This window comes from Indicator indicator, chromosome 7, assembly GCF_027791375.1.
Source record: "Indicator indicator isolate 239-I01 chromosome 7, UM_Iind_1.1, whole genome shotgun sequence".
Lineage (NCBI taxonomy): Eukaryota > Metazoa > Chordata > Aves > Piciformes > Indicatoridae > Indicator > Indicator indicator.
The window spans coordinates 20,283,741-20,299,535 of record NC_072016.1 but is presented as its reverse complement, the minus strand read 5'-3'; the positions used below and the strand labels follow the sequence as shown (position 1 = coordinate 20,299,535).

General features: G+C 36.8%; 1 protein-coding gene across 1 annotated transcript in view; it reads right to left on the bottom strand.

The window, feature by feature from the left end:
• Window positions 1–2,749: 2,749 nt before the first annotated feature.
• KAT6B (lysine acetyltransferase 6B) overlaps window positions 2,750–15,795 on the bottom strand; it is a 92,818-nt gene continuing 79,772 nt past the window's right edge. Inside the window, exons 12-16 of the mRNA XM_054382115.1 lie at window positions 11,579–11,810; window positions 9,502–9,661; window positions 8,634–8,900; window positions 7,081–7,390; window positions 2,750–5,238 (exon numbers count right to left, since the gene is read on the bottom strand). Of these exons, the coding sequence (XP_054238090.1) occupies window positions 2,750–5,238; window positions 7,081–7,390; window positions 8,634–8,900; window positions 9,502–9,661; window positions 11,579–11,810 (3,458 nt within the window). The remainder of the gene's footprint in view (window positions 5,239–7,080; window positions 7,391–8,633; window positions 8,901–9,501; window positions 9,662–11,578; window positions 11,811–15,795) is intronic.

The window sequence follows — 15,795 nt, the reverse complement described above, 5'->3', positions numbered from 1 at the left end:
CACAACCTAGGCGTGCAACAACTCTTCCTATTCTTGTGTCTGATAATCCTGCCTTTCAAACACATGGTCCAGCTGTTTCATTGACTTTGATGGAGAAAGCTGAATTTTCTCACCTCTATGGCAGCAGCATGTTTCTTAGCATTAGCCTTACAGACAGGAATTCTGTACCAAATAACATACTAAAATATAAGTATCTATCACAATTTCCCTCAGTCAAGTTACAGGTTATTTTCTTTCTTGTATCCTGCATGACAGCTTGATGACTGCTGGAAACAGAAGAGGATTTGCAGCTAATTTAAATGCAGAACTGTATTAAAACAAGGTTTTCTAGGGCCTGTGGATGGGCATTTCTTTTGCATTCTGAGATGTGAAAATACAAAGGAAAAATGTAATTTCCTGTGGCCCAGCTGCTTTTGGTAGAGACTGAGAGAGCTCTCAGCAGCCTCTCAACTACTGGTAGAAAGCAAAACACTAGACTTCTTAAGTAGTTGCCCCTCATTTTGTCCTGCATAGGAGATTAGTAAATTGGTACATGGCAGCACTGATACAGTGACAGAAGAATGCATCAACAATTTCCAAAGAATGAGATTCCAAGCTGCTCAGAAACTAGGAGCTGGTATTCTTGGAGATACATGGAGATAAAGAATAGCACAAAACAGATTTCTCGATCTTTTCACTTTAGCTAGCAGTCTTCCTGCAGTGTCAGTGGGAATTCGGTGGCAACATTCACAGTGGAATAATTTTGAAAAATTTTTAACAAGGATTTATTCTGGTGCAGACTCACATTTTTCCAGTTTAAACCTGTCTACTCTAGAGCTCCATGTATAGAAAGTCTTCCTGATTTTTACAGACCTTCCATTGCTAGAAGTGTTCCTGTATGCATGTGTTTGTGTGCTCACATAGACATGCATATACACAGAACTCAGAGGTTCAACGCAAGATTTGCATTGTCTTTACCACAGCAATAATGATAGATTACAATTCTACCATTAAGCTACGCTTCAAATACCATGTCTGTTGCCATCATATACCCTTGTACACATATTATCACTTTCTATACGAAAGGTTTCATATATGAAATATTGACAACCTTGTAATGTATTAAATACATATTTATTCAACATTTTATTAAGATTATTAAAAAAATAATCTTAGATACTCTTTATTTTCACAAGGTGTATGCAACTATGATGAGTAACCTACACTTAGCCTCTAACAGCTGAATCCAAACCCCATCGACTTTAATGGGCTTTAGATCAAGCATGTGAGAGCACTAACACACACTGTTTCAGGAGGTAATTCCCATGCAACATGAAACTATGACAAGACACAAGAGGCTAAAAATGGCTCATCATAATTTATTTTATGTTAAAATGTACAGCTTGGGGATGGGGTGTTGTTTTTTGCAGTTTTTATTTTTTTTTTCTTTTTTTTTTTTTTTTTGTGGAATTTTTTTTAAGTGACTAAAAAGATAACAGATAAATACAAGAGTGTCACTGGGTCCTATTTTTACATGTATCAAGCCTCTTCTGTTCGTCCCTTACAGTCACTCTGTACAGGTACAAAGGCTACAAAAAAGGAAGCAATATAAACAGACACAAATAACTTTTGCCTTTTTACATGCGATCTGTAAGCTTGGTTTGAGCTATTCACACGCTACTGCTCTATTTTTTTTCATTAAAAAATAACTCCAATATTTTATAAAGATAGAAAAATCTACAGATGGAATGAAAATGTAAAGTTAGAGGCATTTCCATAAAATAGCAACTTTACACCAAATTCACTACTTCTTTTTTTAAATCCTGCCAAGTATTTGGACATCTATGAAAATGTTTCAAAACTTGACAAATAAACACTGAGATGTTTCAATCAACAGGAAAAAAAATCGTAACAGTATTTATAAAACAGAAAGCTGCCATTTTTTCTATTTCAGCCCCAAAGAAACTGGTCACAAAAATGGAAAATAGTCTCAACTTTACACTAAACATACAGCAATAAAACCCTTTGAACTAACCAAAATGTGAAGAGCTTTTGCAGCTTTTTTTTAATTATTTTTTACAAGTTTTATAATTAACAAAAATATAGTTCTGGTTTTTTGTTTGTTTTTTTTTACCCCTCAAACTAGGGTAACCTAATCAAGGCAAAAAAATTAAGAAATGGCTTACTGTTAAGCACAACACTTGTACAGTACTACAAAATGCACTGTCACTAACAAAGACATTAGCGGCATGCAGAAGTGTCACCTTCAGAAACAAAATCATACAATAAAAGAACTGCTAAAAGGCATTTACATGTGGGGAAAGGAGAGAGAAAAAGCTCACGATCCAGTACTGTCTGATAGTTTTGGAGTCTATTTATCCACTTTTTCAATGGGAGCAGGCACATAAAATGGCTGTGAACCATAAGCTGCTGTGTAATTGCAGTTCATAGAAAGAGTTCTTCCTTTCCAGAGAACTTGAAGCTCAATGAAACAAACGAAAAAAAATGGAAAACCACCTAATTTCTCCCAAAGAAAAGAGAAGTTATATCCCACAAAGTTAAAAAGAAGAAAAAGCAAAACCAAAATGAAACAAAACCAAAACAAATAAAAAAAATTGTATAAGGCTTTCTGCTGCATACAGCTTTTAAATGGTGCCAACAAACGTTTTTGCATTCACACCAATTGCTGGTTTTGAAATCATACTCTCCAAAAGATATTTGTGCAGATCAATCCAATATGCCAGTTTGGTAGACTGTCTCTCCAAAGGGCCTACCTTCTCATGTAGGATCCATTAAGAGACTGTTTAGACATGCCTGTATTCATGTAGCCATGATGCCCTGGAGGAGTGTACATCATGTTACTGTGGGGTGCTGTCTGCATTGGTTGCTGTGCATATGGCTGAGTTCCCATCATCCCCATCTGCATCTGCATAGGGTACTGGGGTGTTTGATTAATATACCCATGATTACCGTGATATCCACTATTCATCATTGGCTGGGACATACTATAACCATTCATAGCATTAAGGGTATTCATATTCATGTTCACCGAATTGACATTGTAAGCTGGGGCTGGCATCAAATTTACACTCATGTTCATACCACGCTGCATCGTCAAAGTCCGTGTGGGCCCTTGCATGGCCACAGTCTGCGAAGCCCGCCCATAAATTTGTGGCTGATGGGCTGCAGCAGCAGGTGGCAGAGATGTGGATTTGGTTCTTACAGAAACATGACCTTTGCTGGCCATCTGAGTCTGCAGTCTTTGGGTGTGGGATATTCCAATGTTTGATGAAGTCATATTACGCTGCAAAAGGGGAGGTGGCAAATTCATGGGAGGAGGAGTAAGGTTGGGGGGAGGGGTCATGGTAGCCTGTGCTTGGGGTCCTCCAGGAACAGCATGTGGAGACTGAGAAAGCTGAACAAGCCCTGTATTACTTAAGGGGGTGGACAAAGAGGCACTGTTTGCATAGGAAGTTACAGCAGCTGAATGGCTGTAAGGCAAAGAATGATCCATAAGCGTGTTAGTTAACTGTTGCAGCTTGGCAAGGCTGAAGGTGGCAGATGGCTGTGAGTAATGCCCTGCTCCAAATTCACTCTGCCCCATTCTTTCGTATAATCCAATGTTGGCATTGCCAGTCTCAGGGATTTCAGTTAACTGCATAGGTGGTGTAAAATTAGTGGCCATGCTGCACTGGGATAACTGTTGATTGCTGCTTGGAGGTCTTTCAACGACACAGCCTTGGGGAGATTTTACATTACAAGTGGGAGGAGAATTTATGTTTGTTTGTTGCATCATACTGCAGCTTCCATTAATGTTAGATATCTGCTGTGTCACAGCACAGCTGCTCTGTGTTAGGTTACTAGACGTAAGGCTACTGTAAGAACAACTGTTTTGAGAAGAGTTGTTCCCACAGATACTACTGCCCATCGTAGAATCATAACTGCTTGGGTTTTCATAGTTTTCTGTTGTGCTCTCAATGCTCCCCAAGTCACTGAACCCACTATCCACAACTTGTTGCGAATGATCAGAAACTGAGGGAACATCCATCATTGGGCTAGTCTCCATGTTCTGTAGAGATGGCACAGAAATGGCACTTTGATCTGGGCTGATCTGAGAGTAGCTGTTCTCTAAAGGAGCAACATTTGGACTACTAACAGAACGAACTGACTGGCTGGGATGAGAGTGCACAGATGAAACTGGACTACTGTGGTCAGACTGCTGACAATCATCCAGTGTGGTCATTTGGGGACTTTGGTCATTATGGGCATAGTTTTGCAAACTTCTACAGGCCTCTTGAGTCTCTGCACAGTCCTGAAATGTATCTTCATGTTCACTTGCCTCTTGGGTTAGAGACTGTACTGCTTGAACAGTCTCTGAATCAATCTCCATGGTCTCAGCATTCTCTGCCTTGAAATCAGACTGTAATTCCTCACCAGATTTTTGGTCCTGGTTGTTACCTGTACGATCATCATCAGATTCAGGCACTGGGTCTGAATCTGTCGCAAGTTCTTTCTGATCACTTTCACATTCATCAGCTGCAAGGTCCACACCACAATCCATTAAATCCTCCTGATTGGAATTACCAGTTTGAACATTTACGTCTAAAAAAGATTGCTGTGTTTCCAAGATTTCTTTGAAAGCTTCCCCAGGCAATTCCTCTTTCTCTACTTCTGCTGAATCCATGTGGCTATCATCTTCATCATCTGCATCATGATCCTCATTGTGAGAAGGTTCTTCATCTTCCTCCTCCTCCTCCTCCTGATCATCCAAATGTGCAGACTCCTCTTTTCGCAGAACCACCTCTTCTGCTTTGTCTTTTTCTTGATCTTTTGAATTTATTTCACCTTCTTCTACATTCCTTTCTTCTTCCCCAGATTTCATCATATCATTTTCTTGTTTTTCTAAGGGTTCACTGAGTGGATGCAGAGGTTCAGGTTCTACCTCTTTTACCTCATCATCATCCGGTGGTGGTAATACTGGGAGGGGATCTTTAAGTGCTTCCTCTGTAACAGTAGAAACTGAGCAGGGCTTATCTTCAGCTACTTCCTTTTGTTCCTCCACCAGCACCTGATAGTCAGGCTCCATAGGAGTCTCAGGTGGAGTGTATAAATTGAGTTTAAAGCCAGGTTTTCTCTCTTTGCTTTGCCTCCATTTTGATGAACCACGCTTAACTCCTTTGGGCCAACCCTGCTTACTCTTTAAAGGTTCAAGATTGTCTTTAGTGCCTTCTTCCAACACAGCTACATCCTCTGTATTATCTTTGGGAGGCAACAAATAGAGACAAAAGAGAAGTCTTAGCTTGCACAAACTAGTAAGTATTTTCAAACAAACTCAAAAATAAACTCAAAATGTTTTATGAAACTCTGGAACAAGAATTAGATCTCAAACCACAAAAGAATGACACAATATCTACAACTCACACAGGTAAGTAAAGTCGTACTTGTTTGGTGGCCTTTTAACAGTTAGCATCAGAACCACCATTTCATTAGACACGAACTAAGGCAAAAACATTCTCCAATTATTTACTAACCTTTGTATTTAGAATATAGATAGGCCATCAATTTATACAGATATCAGCTTAATGCATATTCATCTTATTTGACAGAAATAACATGTGTTTGGAATTTCCTGTTCAACCAGTCTGAAGGACAAGGCATACAGAGCATAAAGCCATGCTTTAGTACCAACACAAAAAAGGTGGTTACTTCCAGTACATTCTCATAAGCAACATATCATGCTCACAATACACAAAAGATAACTGAAGTTAAACACGGAGTGTGTCAGAACACTAATTTATTCCACTGCCTACAAAATCTACCCAAACACATTCACTCCTCTGCTCTTCCCTTTTCCCAGATACCACTAATATATATATATATGAGAAAAAGGAGAAGTCTTAGGATACAAGATGCTGCACACTTGGGAGTGTAATGGCTTCAGTGATACTTTTTTGCCACGTTCTGCCTCTCACTGTAGTTTTATAACACTCCTACAGTCAATTAGACAAACACACAGTATCAGTCTACTCAAACCAGTGCATATCTCGTCACTGGGACACAGCTGGAACACTCTGAATTTGCTGCTATTTGTTTAATTCAGTTCTGTGAAGAAGCAGAACAAAGCAGCAATATTCTAACATACATATGCACTGGTTTGTAGCAGCATCAACATTCGTAAGTGTGGTTGCTCTAGTCACAGAAAATCTGTTTAAAGGAGAAATCAGTGCATGATCCCTCAGCTGAGGATAACCAAGATTAAACTCCACATGCAGTTATTAAAATACTAAAACAGTACATACTGGATTCTTAGAGAAAACCTGAGAATCCATTCATTCATTCTGGAGTTAAAACTTGTAAGTGCAATTTGAGAGCCAGGAGGTCAAGGGATGAGTAGACTTTCAGAATAGCTTGTTAGTAGTTTCATTAGCCATCCATTAGCTTTTCTGCCAGGTAATATCCTTGAAATCAAACCAGTTAAGCAGCTTTGAAAGAACACAGTTAAACTACCCCTCTGTTTTCAGGGGAAATAAAATAGGGACTGTACTGCTGAGGACATATTATGCCCCAGAAACAACAAACATTTCATTAAATTACCAACAATGCTGAACAGAAAGGTATTTGTGGAAATCAAATCTTACTTTTTGCTTGTATCCTTTACAAAGGATACAAGCCCAGTATTAGATAATATTCCAGTGATACCTCTACTCCGTTGAGTATGAAATGCCCTGTTGTAAGGACATAAAAGTTGGCTTTGGCTACATGACAAGGACTGTAGTGCTTCAGACTGGAAAACATTTGTTTTCTGACCACAAAAAGTCAGATTATAATCTTAATGGGTCAGGTATAAAAAAAGTAGTAAACATAACAGGAACAAAACACAGAAAACCTGAAGCCACCACTGAATTCTAGTAAAATATGTGAGAATAATGGCTCCAAAAGAACCTCTAAGTAGAAAGTATTATTAAAGATTTTAAGAATAAAATAACTAATTTTTCATGATTTCTGGAAATCATGGAAAATTTCCAGATTTATAGCAAAAATAAACAGCTCCTTTGAAGGCCATCTGACAATTTTGAAAATATAAGAACATTTTCATCTTACTTGTACAATTGCCATCACTCCTGTAACAAGAACTATCCTTCTCCTCCTTGTTTGGCTCTTCCTCTTCCTCCTTCTCCTGTTTCTGCTGTCCAGGTTGATACACAAATGGTTTTTTAATCACAGGCTTCAAGTCATCATCTTCCACATCCACCTCACAGGTTGGTTCCAGCTGCGGCATGGGACGCTCCTCATCTGAGTTATCAAATGGCTCATTCAACACCTCTGTTGTTTCAGAAATGGTCTCTGTTGTAACACTGCTATTAATCCTTCTGCGTTTACGGCCCCTTTTCTTTTTCAATATGAAAGGTCTCTGAAAAATAATTCCACAAATATAATTCTTCCTACACTCCTCTTCGTTACCTGACTCTGGGCATTAAAAAAATTAACTTTTTGTAAAGTGAGTTTACAATAAACTATTCATTAAAAAAACCCCTAAAATCTTCTACTGCATTAAATTCACACATAGACAAAATCTAAAAGTAAAACTTCTAAACATTTATGTAGGTATGTACCTATACATGCACACAAACCTTTCTGCAGGTGAAATCTAAGAATACCGTTTTCTTCATATTGCAATGGTTTATCCAATTCTGTCAAATAATATTCACTGCAATATTAAATAAACCATACTTACACATTTTGCCTCTGTAGGTTTACAATTCCCCAATAACCTTTATATCAAAGTTTATTCCTCTAACATTTCTGGTTTCTGCTGCTTCAGAAATAAGTATGTATGTAGAAAAGTAGGTAACAGCAAAGGAAGTGCACCTCAAGCTTAAAATGCATCTCAACAATATACTTAAAGAATCCTATAGCTGGATGCTATAAAGAAAAAAAACCTGTCCAATAGTTAATATTTCTATTACTATGCCTTCTTACAGATTTGTAGTTATTTTTAAGTATGTTCACAAAGTCTAAAAAAAGGGATACTCCAGTTTCCGTAATTCTCATCAGGGACATCTAAATACATATGCTAAAGAAACTGGATGAGAGTAGGACACTTAGGTCACTAATTTAAACCGCTCAACTAGTCAATTTTTCAATAAAGTGATGTAAACGCTGCAGTAAGCAGAACTTAACATTTAAAACTTCTGGAAATTAGAAGAACATGGGTTAAAAAAACCCTTTTGTTTTAACAGCATTTGTTTCAGAAAAACGGTGTTCCCCTTTAAGAAGTACCTATATCAAAAAGGATGACAAGAAAAACCTTACAAGCTGGGCTCCTTCTTATAAGGGAAAAAAAGAGAGACCCATTAAAATATTGAACCAATACCAAAGCCAAACAGCAGAGGGCAATCACTAGTTTAAAAATTAACCAGAAATTCTGATTTTTTGTGTCACCTAGTATTTTACAGTTCTGTTAAAAATGAAAAAGATGAAAAGTCAGATGGAAGGAAAAATCCATCAGACAGGAGCTGTTCAGTGTCCAAACAACACAGAAAGGATTAAAGCAGTCTCGTAAATGCTGGTAAAACCCCAGATTATTTTGATGAAAACAAATGGGTTGAAATCAGAGATGAAAGACTTTAAACCAAACCATTGAAATAACACACCTTTCTTTTCATGGCCAGTGACTGTGGCTTTGTCAGCCGGGGAGGTGAACTCTGATGTTTCTCATCTCCGCCATCCTCCTCGCTGCTTTCCTTAGATTGCTCTGTGGATTGCCCTCGCTCTCCCACCACTGCCACACTTTCTGGAGATCGCAAATATTTATTTTTAGATTGTACTTTTGCAGGTGATTGCCTACTGTTAGTTCTTGTGGAGAATATTTCTTGCTCTTCCTTTTCCCAGCAGCTAGCTTGTTCCATTAGACGCTCAGCCTGAAGGGTTGAGGTTGAAATAATGGGTCACTGAAACAGCATTTAAGTAGCCGTATCTTTTACATTCTAAAGAGTTACAATAAGTCAACCCCGATTAGCACTGCTAGCTAACCTAGGAACAACATTCCAGCTGAATCATCTAGTAGCTCCTTTACAACAGTTAGGATAACAAACCAAAGAAGATTGCATTTCATGGGATATTTAGCACTATTAATGATGCAGTGAATTGATTTAAGTCCTTTAGCACTACATTACATGCCCACTGACATGGATCGCTTTGAGCAAGTTCATAACACAAAGAATCAATTGACACTGCAGCCCCTGAGCTCTGCACCAAATTTGATCTGATTACATGCTCTTTGACTACCTCAGGAGCGATAAACACCTCTCCATGACAAGTGATTCATGCTTTCAAGTCTTCATAACCATCCCCTCAAAGTTACGGTATCTTGTTGCACAGCTTTCTAATATTGTGTATTACAATAGTATCAGTATCGACTATCGTTAAGCACTGGTCAGAGTTAAAACTGGCCTAACGCTGAATATTGAGTGATGAATTCCAAAGCAAGTGAAATTCAGAATAAGAAGTTTCTGCTATTACCTCCTTTTCTGCTTCTCTCTCTTCTTCAGAAACTGCAGCATTAGAAACTAACAAAGGAGTCCATCTCAAACTTTCAGGATCTACTTCATTGATACGTGGATTCGCTTTCAGTTTCTCCATGTGACTTGAAATCAGCTTTTCCCTTCTAATAATTACAAATCTACAAACCAATAAGCAGTAATATATTTTAGAAAGTAATTGCCTCAAAATCTTCCTACAGTTTAAATTTTTTTGCACAATAACCTGTAAAAATACATGGGTAAATGGATACATCAAACTAAAAGTATCAGCTGACACACATAGGTAACACACGCTACTGTCTGCTAAGAGGAAGCAAAGGAAGTTTATTAAATGAAAGCTTAATACTAAACATTACCAAGGCAGAGAGGAAAGGCTTAGCAGTTAACTAAACTCACACAAGTAGTTTAGTGTTGGTACTTTGTTCACTGCCAGAACAATTTCTGATTTTCATGTGACACAGAAGCATAAACAGAAAAACACCATGAATCATCAATTAAAGAGTGAGAAATTCATCAATATTACACAATGAATATGGCACCTAACTAGACGAGAAAGCAAGCTGGAAACATAGGTTTTCTAAAGAAACATAAAAATGTATCTTAGTCCTATGCTGATGCAGTAGAAAACTTTCTAACAACTACGAAATGATGTAGCACATGAAAAGTAAGTGAAGACCAACATGACAGTACAGCATGCTAACATACTGGCACATATTCCCACCAAAATCCTATTACAAAGAACTATACAATTCTAAACAACAAAAAAAATGCCCTTTTGTTTCAGTAAGAAGTCAGACCAGGTGAACCCTTTTCACGGAATCCTACTTCACCTGTTGTAAGAAAAATTAACAAAATGTAGGAAACCGTAAGAAGCCATATACAATTCCCAAGGTAAGTGTCTGACAGGAATTTCAAAGATGTGATCTCCTCCTGGCTCAGGCACAGACCTGAATACTTTTGGCCAGGTCAGTTTATATCCCTGCCTAAGCTTTACTACCTGTGAAAAAAGATGAACTGACCTCGTTCGTAAACCATTTTAAATCCTAGAGATAAAAAAAAAATGTTATTTACTAACTGAATGTCAGTATTATGGGCCTATAGCAATTTGCAGGGCACAAGCTGCATATAATCTCTTTGAAAACTTGCCTCCTCACTAGTTTGAAACTTAATAGAACTGAATATTAGTGCTGGTGTACATAAAAGTTAGTGAGGTTGAGCTACTCCTGATCATCTTTAGATTTTTTTGGCAAGCCACTGTTTGTAAGGCAATTCTGCTTAATTATGAAGTTTCCATTTATTGGAATATCCTGAAAGAATTAAGATACTCTTCAGAAACACAAATACCATTGAAAGCCATTTAAGGCATTTTATGAAAAATGACCACAAACACAACAAAACCAACCCACTTAAAATCTAAAATATCAAATCAGGATCATTAAGAAGCAAGATGTTCACAAAACAGGAACTCCTTTCCCAATGCACTGATTTTCAACACTGATCATAACCTAAAACAGAAACTTGCTTTCCCAGTACCTTGGGCAGGAGGACTTCATCTAGAGCTAATCTGATTTCATGGCTTGTCTGAATTCAGTAATGATTGGGGGGAAAATTAAAACAAATAAACAAGCAAAAAGTGTGTGGAAGAAGAATTACAACCCATAAACCGAATTCTTCCCCTCACCGGTATTCAAAGCAAGACACTTGCAAAGTGAAAGTCAGGAACTGTGCTTACACACAATGATAAAACAAATAAAATTTTGCACTGAAAGTGTTTCAAGCTGGCCAGATGCTTCTAATAACCATTAACATGAAAGATGATCCAAAACCCCACTGTTTGTTTAGGGAGAAATGGGAGACCCCATTAACAAGACCTGGTTGTAGCAATTTCTTCAGTAAGATGGTTATCATTCATGTTAACAACAGTAATTTTACACAGACATTTTTCACATCAACTATTTCCTAAGTAGAGTGTGAATGTTTTGTCTCAGTATTTTATATATCTCTCTATATAAATACATATTAAAAAAATATTATTTTATTTAACAAGATTCACTGACCTATCTTCTCTTTTATCTATCATGCTATGTTGCTGCAGGGTTGTGGCAATATCATGTGGACACATTCCAGTAGCTCGACTCATTCCTTTGATGCTGATTTGTTTTTCGTGGTGACAGTTAAGATATTCTAATATAACACTTTTCCAGTAAGCCAAGTATGAGAGACGACCCAGATCAGACAATGGCTTTTCAGGGGATCCTGCTTGACCCTCTCTTCTAGAAAGTAAATAGCCTAGAAGGAAAAAAATCAGAGTACTTTATTGAGATAACAGAACTAATGAATTTTAACTTCCTCATAAGAAAACTGGCATTAATAGAAATATCAGCACAATTGATTGTTTTTGGTAGCCTTTGCAATTAAAGAAGTCCTATCCACAAAAGAGATTGGTTTTCATGCTTATGTACAAAAAGATTAAATCCTTACTAGAGACTCGGATCTTATGAGAACCTTCTAAACACAAGGCAAGGAAGAAGGCAAAGCCAGTACATTTCAGAACAGGTTTCACCATACAATATCTTATTTAGAACCACATCTGTGTGTCTTTTTGAGAAACTTTTGCATGAGTCGCATCATTGAAATCAAGGATTTTCAGAATCATCTCAAGAGCAAGTGTCACAGGCATTATTGGTTAAGTCAGTTTTCTTAAAGAGGCCCAGGTGATGTAAGTTTTACAGTTGTATTTCAGAGATGAAATGCAATTCGTAAGTTCAATTATTATGAGAAAAAAAATTAAAATTATCTCTTTTAATTCACATTTAAAAGCCTTCACAGAATTCTAGTTTGCAGTCTTCAAGACAGTAACTGATCAGCTATTATACAATACAACACCTTCATTTTATATCCTATGAATGTTCCAAGTCCTTTTTAACTTCAGCTTTAAGAAGCATTTACAATTTAAAAACACATCTGCTTGGAGATAATAGAAGCCTGGTATTTGCCACCATTAAAACTACTTCAGGATGACGAAAAAAAATAACATTAAAGTCTATCCTTTCACAGTAATTTATCCCTCCATGATAGGTGTTCTACAACGAGCCTTTACAAACACTAGTAAAACATGGGCCTTAAACATCAGGCTTACAAAAGGCTTATTTCACCATAAGCATCAACATCATGGAATTACACTATACAAAAGTCATTTGGAACCCATCAACATAGACAGCTCTTTTGCCTTCCTATATTCTTAAATACTCCTTCCAATTTTCAACGATTACATTAAAACACATCTAGTACAGCCATGTCACATTTGCTAAACAAATCCTGACTTCTTCACAGAGTTTCTCCTTAGCTATAAATCAAAACCATATGATTAACATTCAGTTTGTGTGAAGCAGTCACTGTTTCTTATTATTCTGTATGCTCTATCATATACAAACTGTACTCACATATATAACCATGAAATGCACACACACATACACTCATACACATATATTTACTCAGCTTCCACAACAGAATTTGGAAAATACATATACATTGGTCATCATGCTCCAACCTCAAGTTTGCATAAAACATTTATACAGACATCCTACTACATTCTGAGGGATCTATAACAACATATAATCTAAAGCAAGTAGAGTAATCATAGTATCTGTTAACATGTTTTATGAAAAAACTGCCACAGCTTCAGGAGGAACACCATCCCCTATCTGCCAATTTCTACACAGCACACAGACATCAACATATGGCCTGCCTACATCTATGTGGGCCCACTGGAAAGTAATACATTTACTGGAAATAAAATTTATTCTGTGTTACAGAAGAAACACTACCTTAAAACTTAAGAAATGGAGGGTGTTTTAAAGTTGCAGTGTATTTTTTTTTAAACTAGACGATACATCTTAGTATTACATAACTGTCACATTCAAAACCACATTGCATCCTGAATAGTTTGAAGGCAAAGAATTTTTGGTTTACTTCCAACTGCACAAATGGAGACCTACAGCATTTATACACACACCAAGAAGAAATTTCCCATCAGATTATTTATAACATAGAAAGACAAGCTTTATACCAAGACATCATTACCTATAGAAAAACATGCAAAACTGCAGCAGTACAATTATTGATAGAAGTCTCAACACAAGAACATGGAGAATAACCTAGATTTTAAAAATAAATCCATGAGAACTGACAGTTGATTTAAGTAACTTTACAGTTGAACCTACCAACTTCACATTCAAGAAAATTTGGGCACTAATAGAAAGTGTTTGTAGGCTGTTTGCAAGACCGGCATTTCACTCACACATTTCTATGTACTTTAAAATTACTTTGGCAAGAATTTTCTTCCTTTACTTTCCTTATACACAACAGAACTGTAACTATACTTTCCCAGTAAACATCTTACAAGGTTTACTAAGAAACCATCATCAAGAGTTTGGAATAAATAGTTAGGAAACCACAAGTAGTGCCAGTGTTTTACTAGTGTATCCTTGCTCATCAAATCCTTCCAATGGATGGGAACTTTGAGACCAGTTCTTCCTGGGCTTTTTCATATATTTTTACTCTTTGTTAAAGCAGTGCAACTTCATCTGCATGGCAATAACATCTGTTGGTATTCTTTTCCTACCACTCTACAATATAACCTATGCTTATCCAAGATACCCACATTCTATAGGATCAAAATTGTCAATCAGAGGCAATAGTCTTGGTTACATGTAGTGAGCACTGAACGGAAGGTTTCTCTTAACACATTTTGTGATTTCAATGACATCTATTAAATTAAACTTACCAAAGAGATGCCAAATAACTGATCTAAGTTGCAGGTAAATAAAAAACTCTGATCTTGGTAGCTCGTGTATCTATCCTGAAGCATCTAAAAGGAGTACCATATGCCCCTGTTAAACAGATACCCCCCAGTGTCATTGCGTCTGTCTACTCTTAATAATGGATAGCCTCAAAGCGGAAAACTGAACTTAAACTGAAACCTCTGATAAGAGAACAGCAGCAGGATTCAGAGGACAAAATGCAACGCTTCCCCACCGAATCCCCATGAATAAATAAAAGTCAGACTGTATGTTACACCAAAAAGCCCACAATAAAACGTAAGATCTAATCTAAAGAAACAGTTACTTGTTTTATCTTCTGGACATAAATGATAGTTTCACAAAAATTAAATAGTCAAAATACCATTAATGATTTTTTGCCTTATCTCCAGCCTTCATTGTGCAACACCTCACATAGAAAAAAATCAAAGGCCATAAATTGCATGTAAATCTCTGCAGAACCACTTATTCAAGATTTAAAACAATAATAATTTCAATCTGAGAAAGTTAATATAAAATATATATACACATATATATATATTATGCCTTGAACACAAATTTAGGAGATAATCATACATTAAAGCATACATTTAAAGAAATTAACTTGAGCAGTATGTGGTAATTTCCATCTACAGCATTCAGAGGAGTATGTAGCTCCCCTGAAACAGCTACAGCAATCACAATTACGTGAAAACAATGCCTTTAGTACATCCATGTCGGTCTCCAGAAACGTCCAGTTAGTTAACTACTGATTTTGGTGTGCTTAGTTCTATCTCTTAAAACAAAAAATATGAGATCAGGGATCCAACTTGAAAGTACTCTATTCTAACAGAGATCAACAGAGAAAAAATCCAAGGGATAGACTAAACCAAACAACTATCCCGAGAAACTCACGTGCAAACAGAATTAGCCTGGCTCTCTCTGAAAAAATGGAACTCACCAGATGTGTATCATCTCCACATCAGCTGACATTTTCTGAGAAGTTGGTAAGCTTTGCTAAGCATCAAGTATCTTCTGCAAGTAGCACAAGTGTTGACTAGTACTAATCTTTGTTGTCATTTCCACTAATATGTCTGGTACTGATCTGAACTGAGTCTTATCAGCCCAGCTGTGACCAGAAAACCTTCTAAAAATTGGAATAGTATCAACCCCCTTTTAGTCCTATAGCGCAAAAGTACTTTTTATGCAGAAAACCAGCTTAAAAAAAAAACCCCAAACTGTTTCTTTGAATGCGTTTAAGAGTGACAACAATAGCCATTAGGTTTTCAAGTAACCCAAGCAATTTAACTGTGGCTCAGTTACACACAGTAGCTGTTAAACATTGGTATGTGTATTACACAGGATTGAATGAACACTTCATTAGTGGTTTTCTACTCACCTGAGAAGCAAGAGAACTTAGCTAATATGAAGGCTATGAATAGCATTTTTCAATATAATTATATTCACTATTTCCA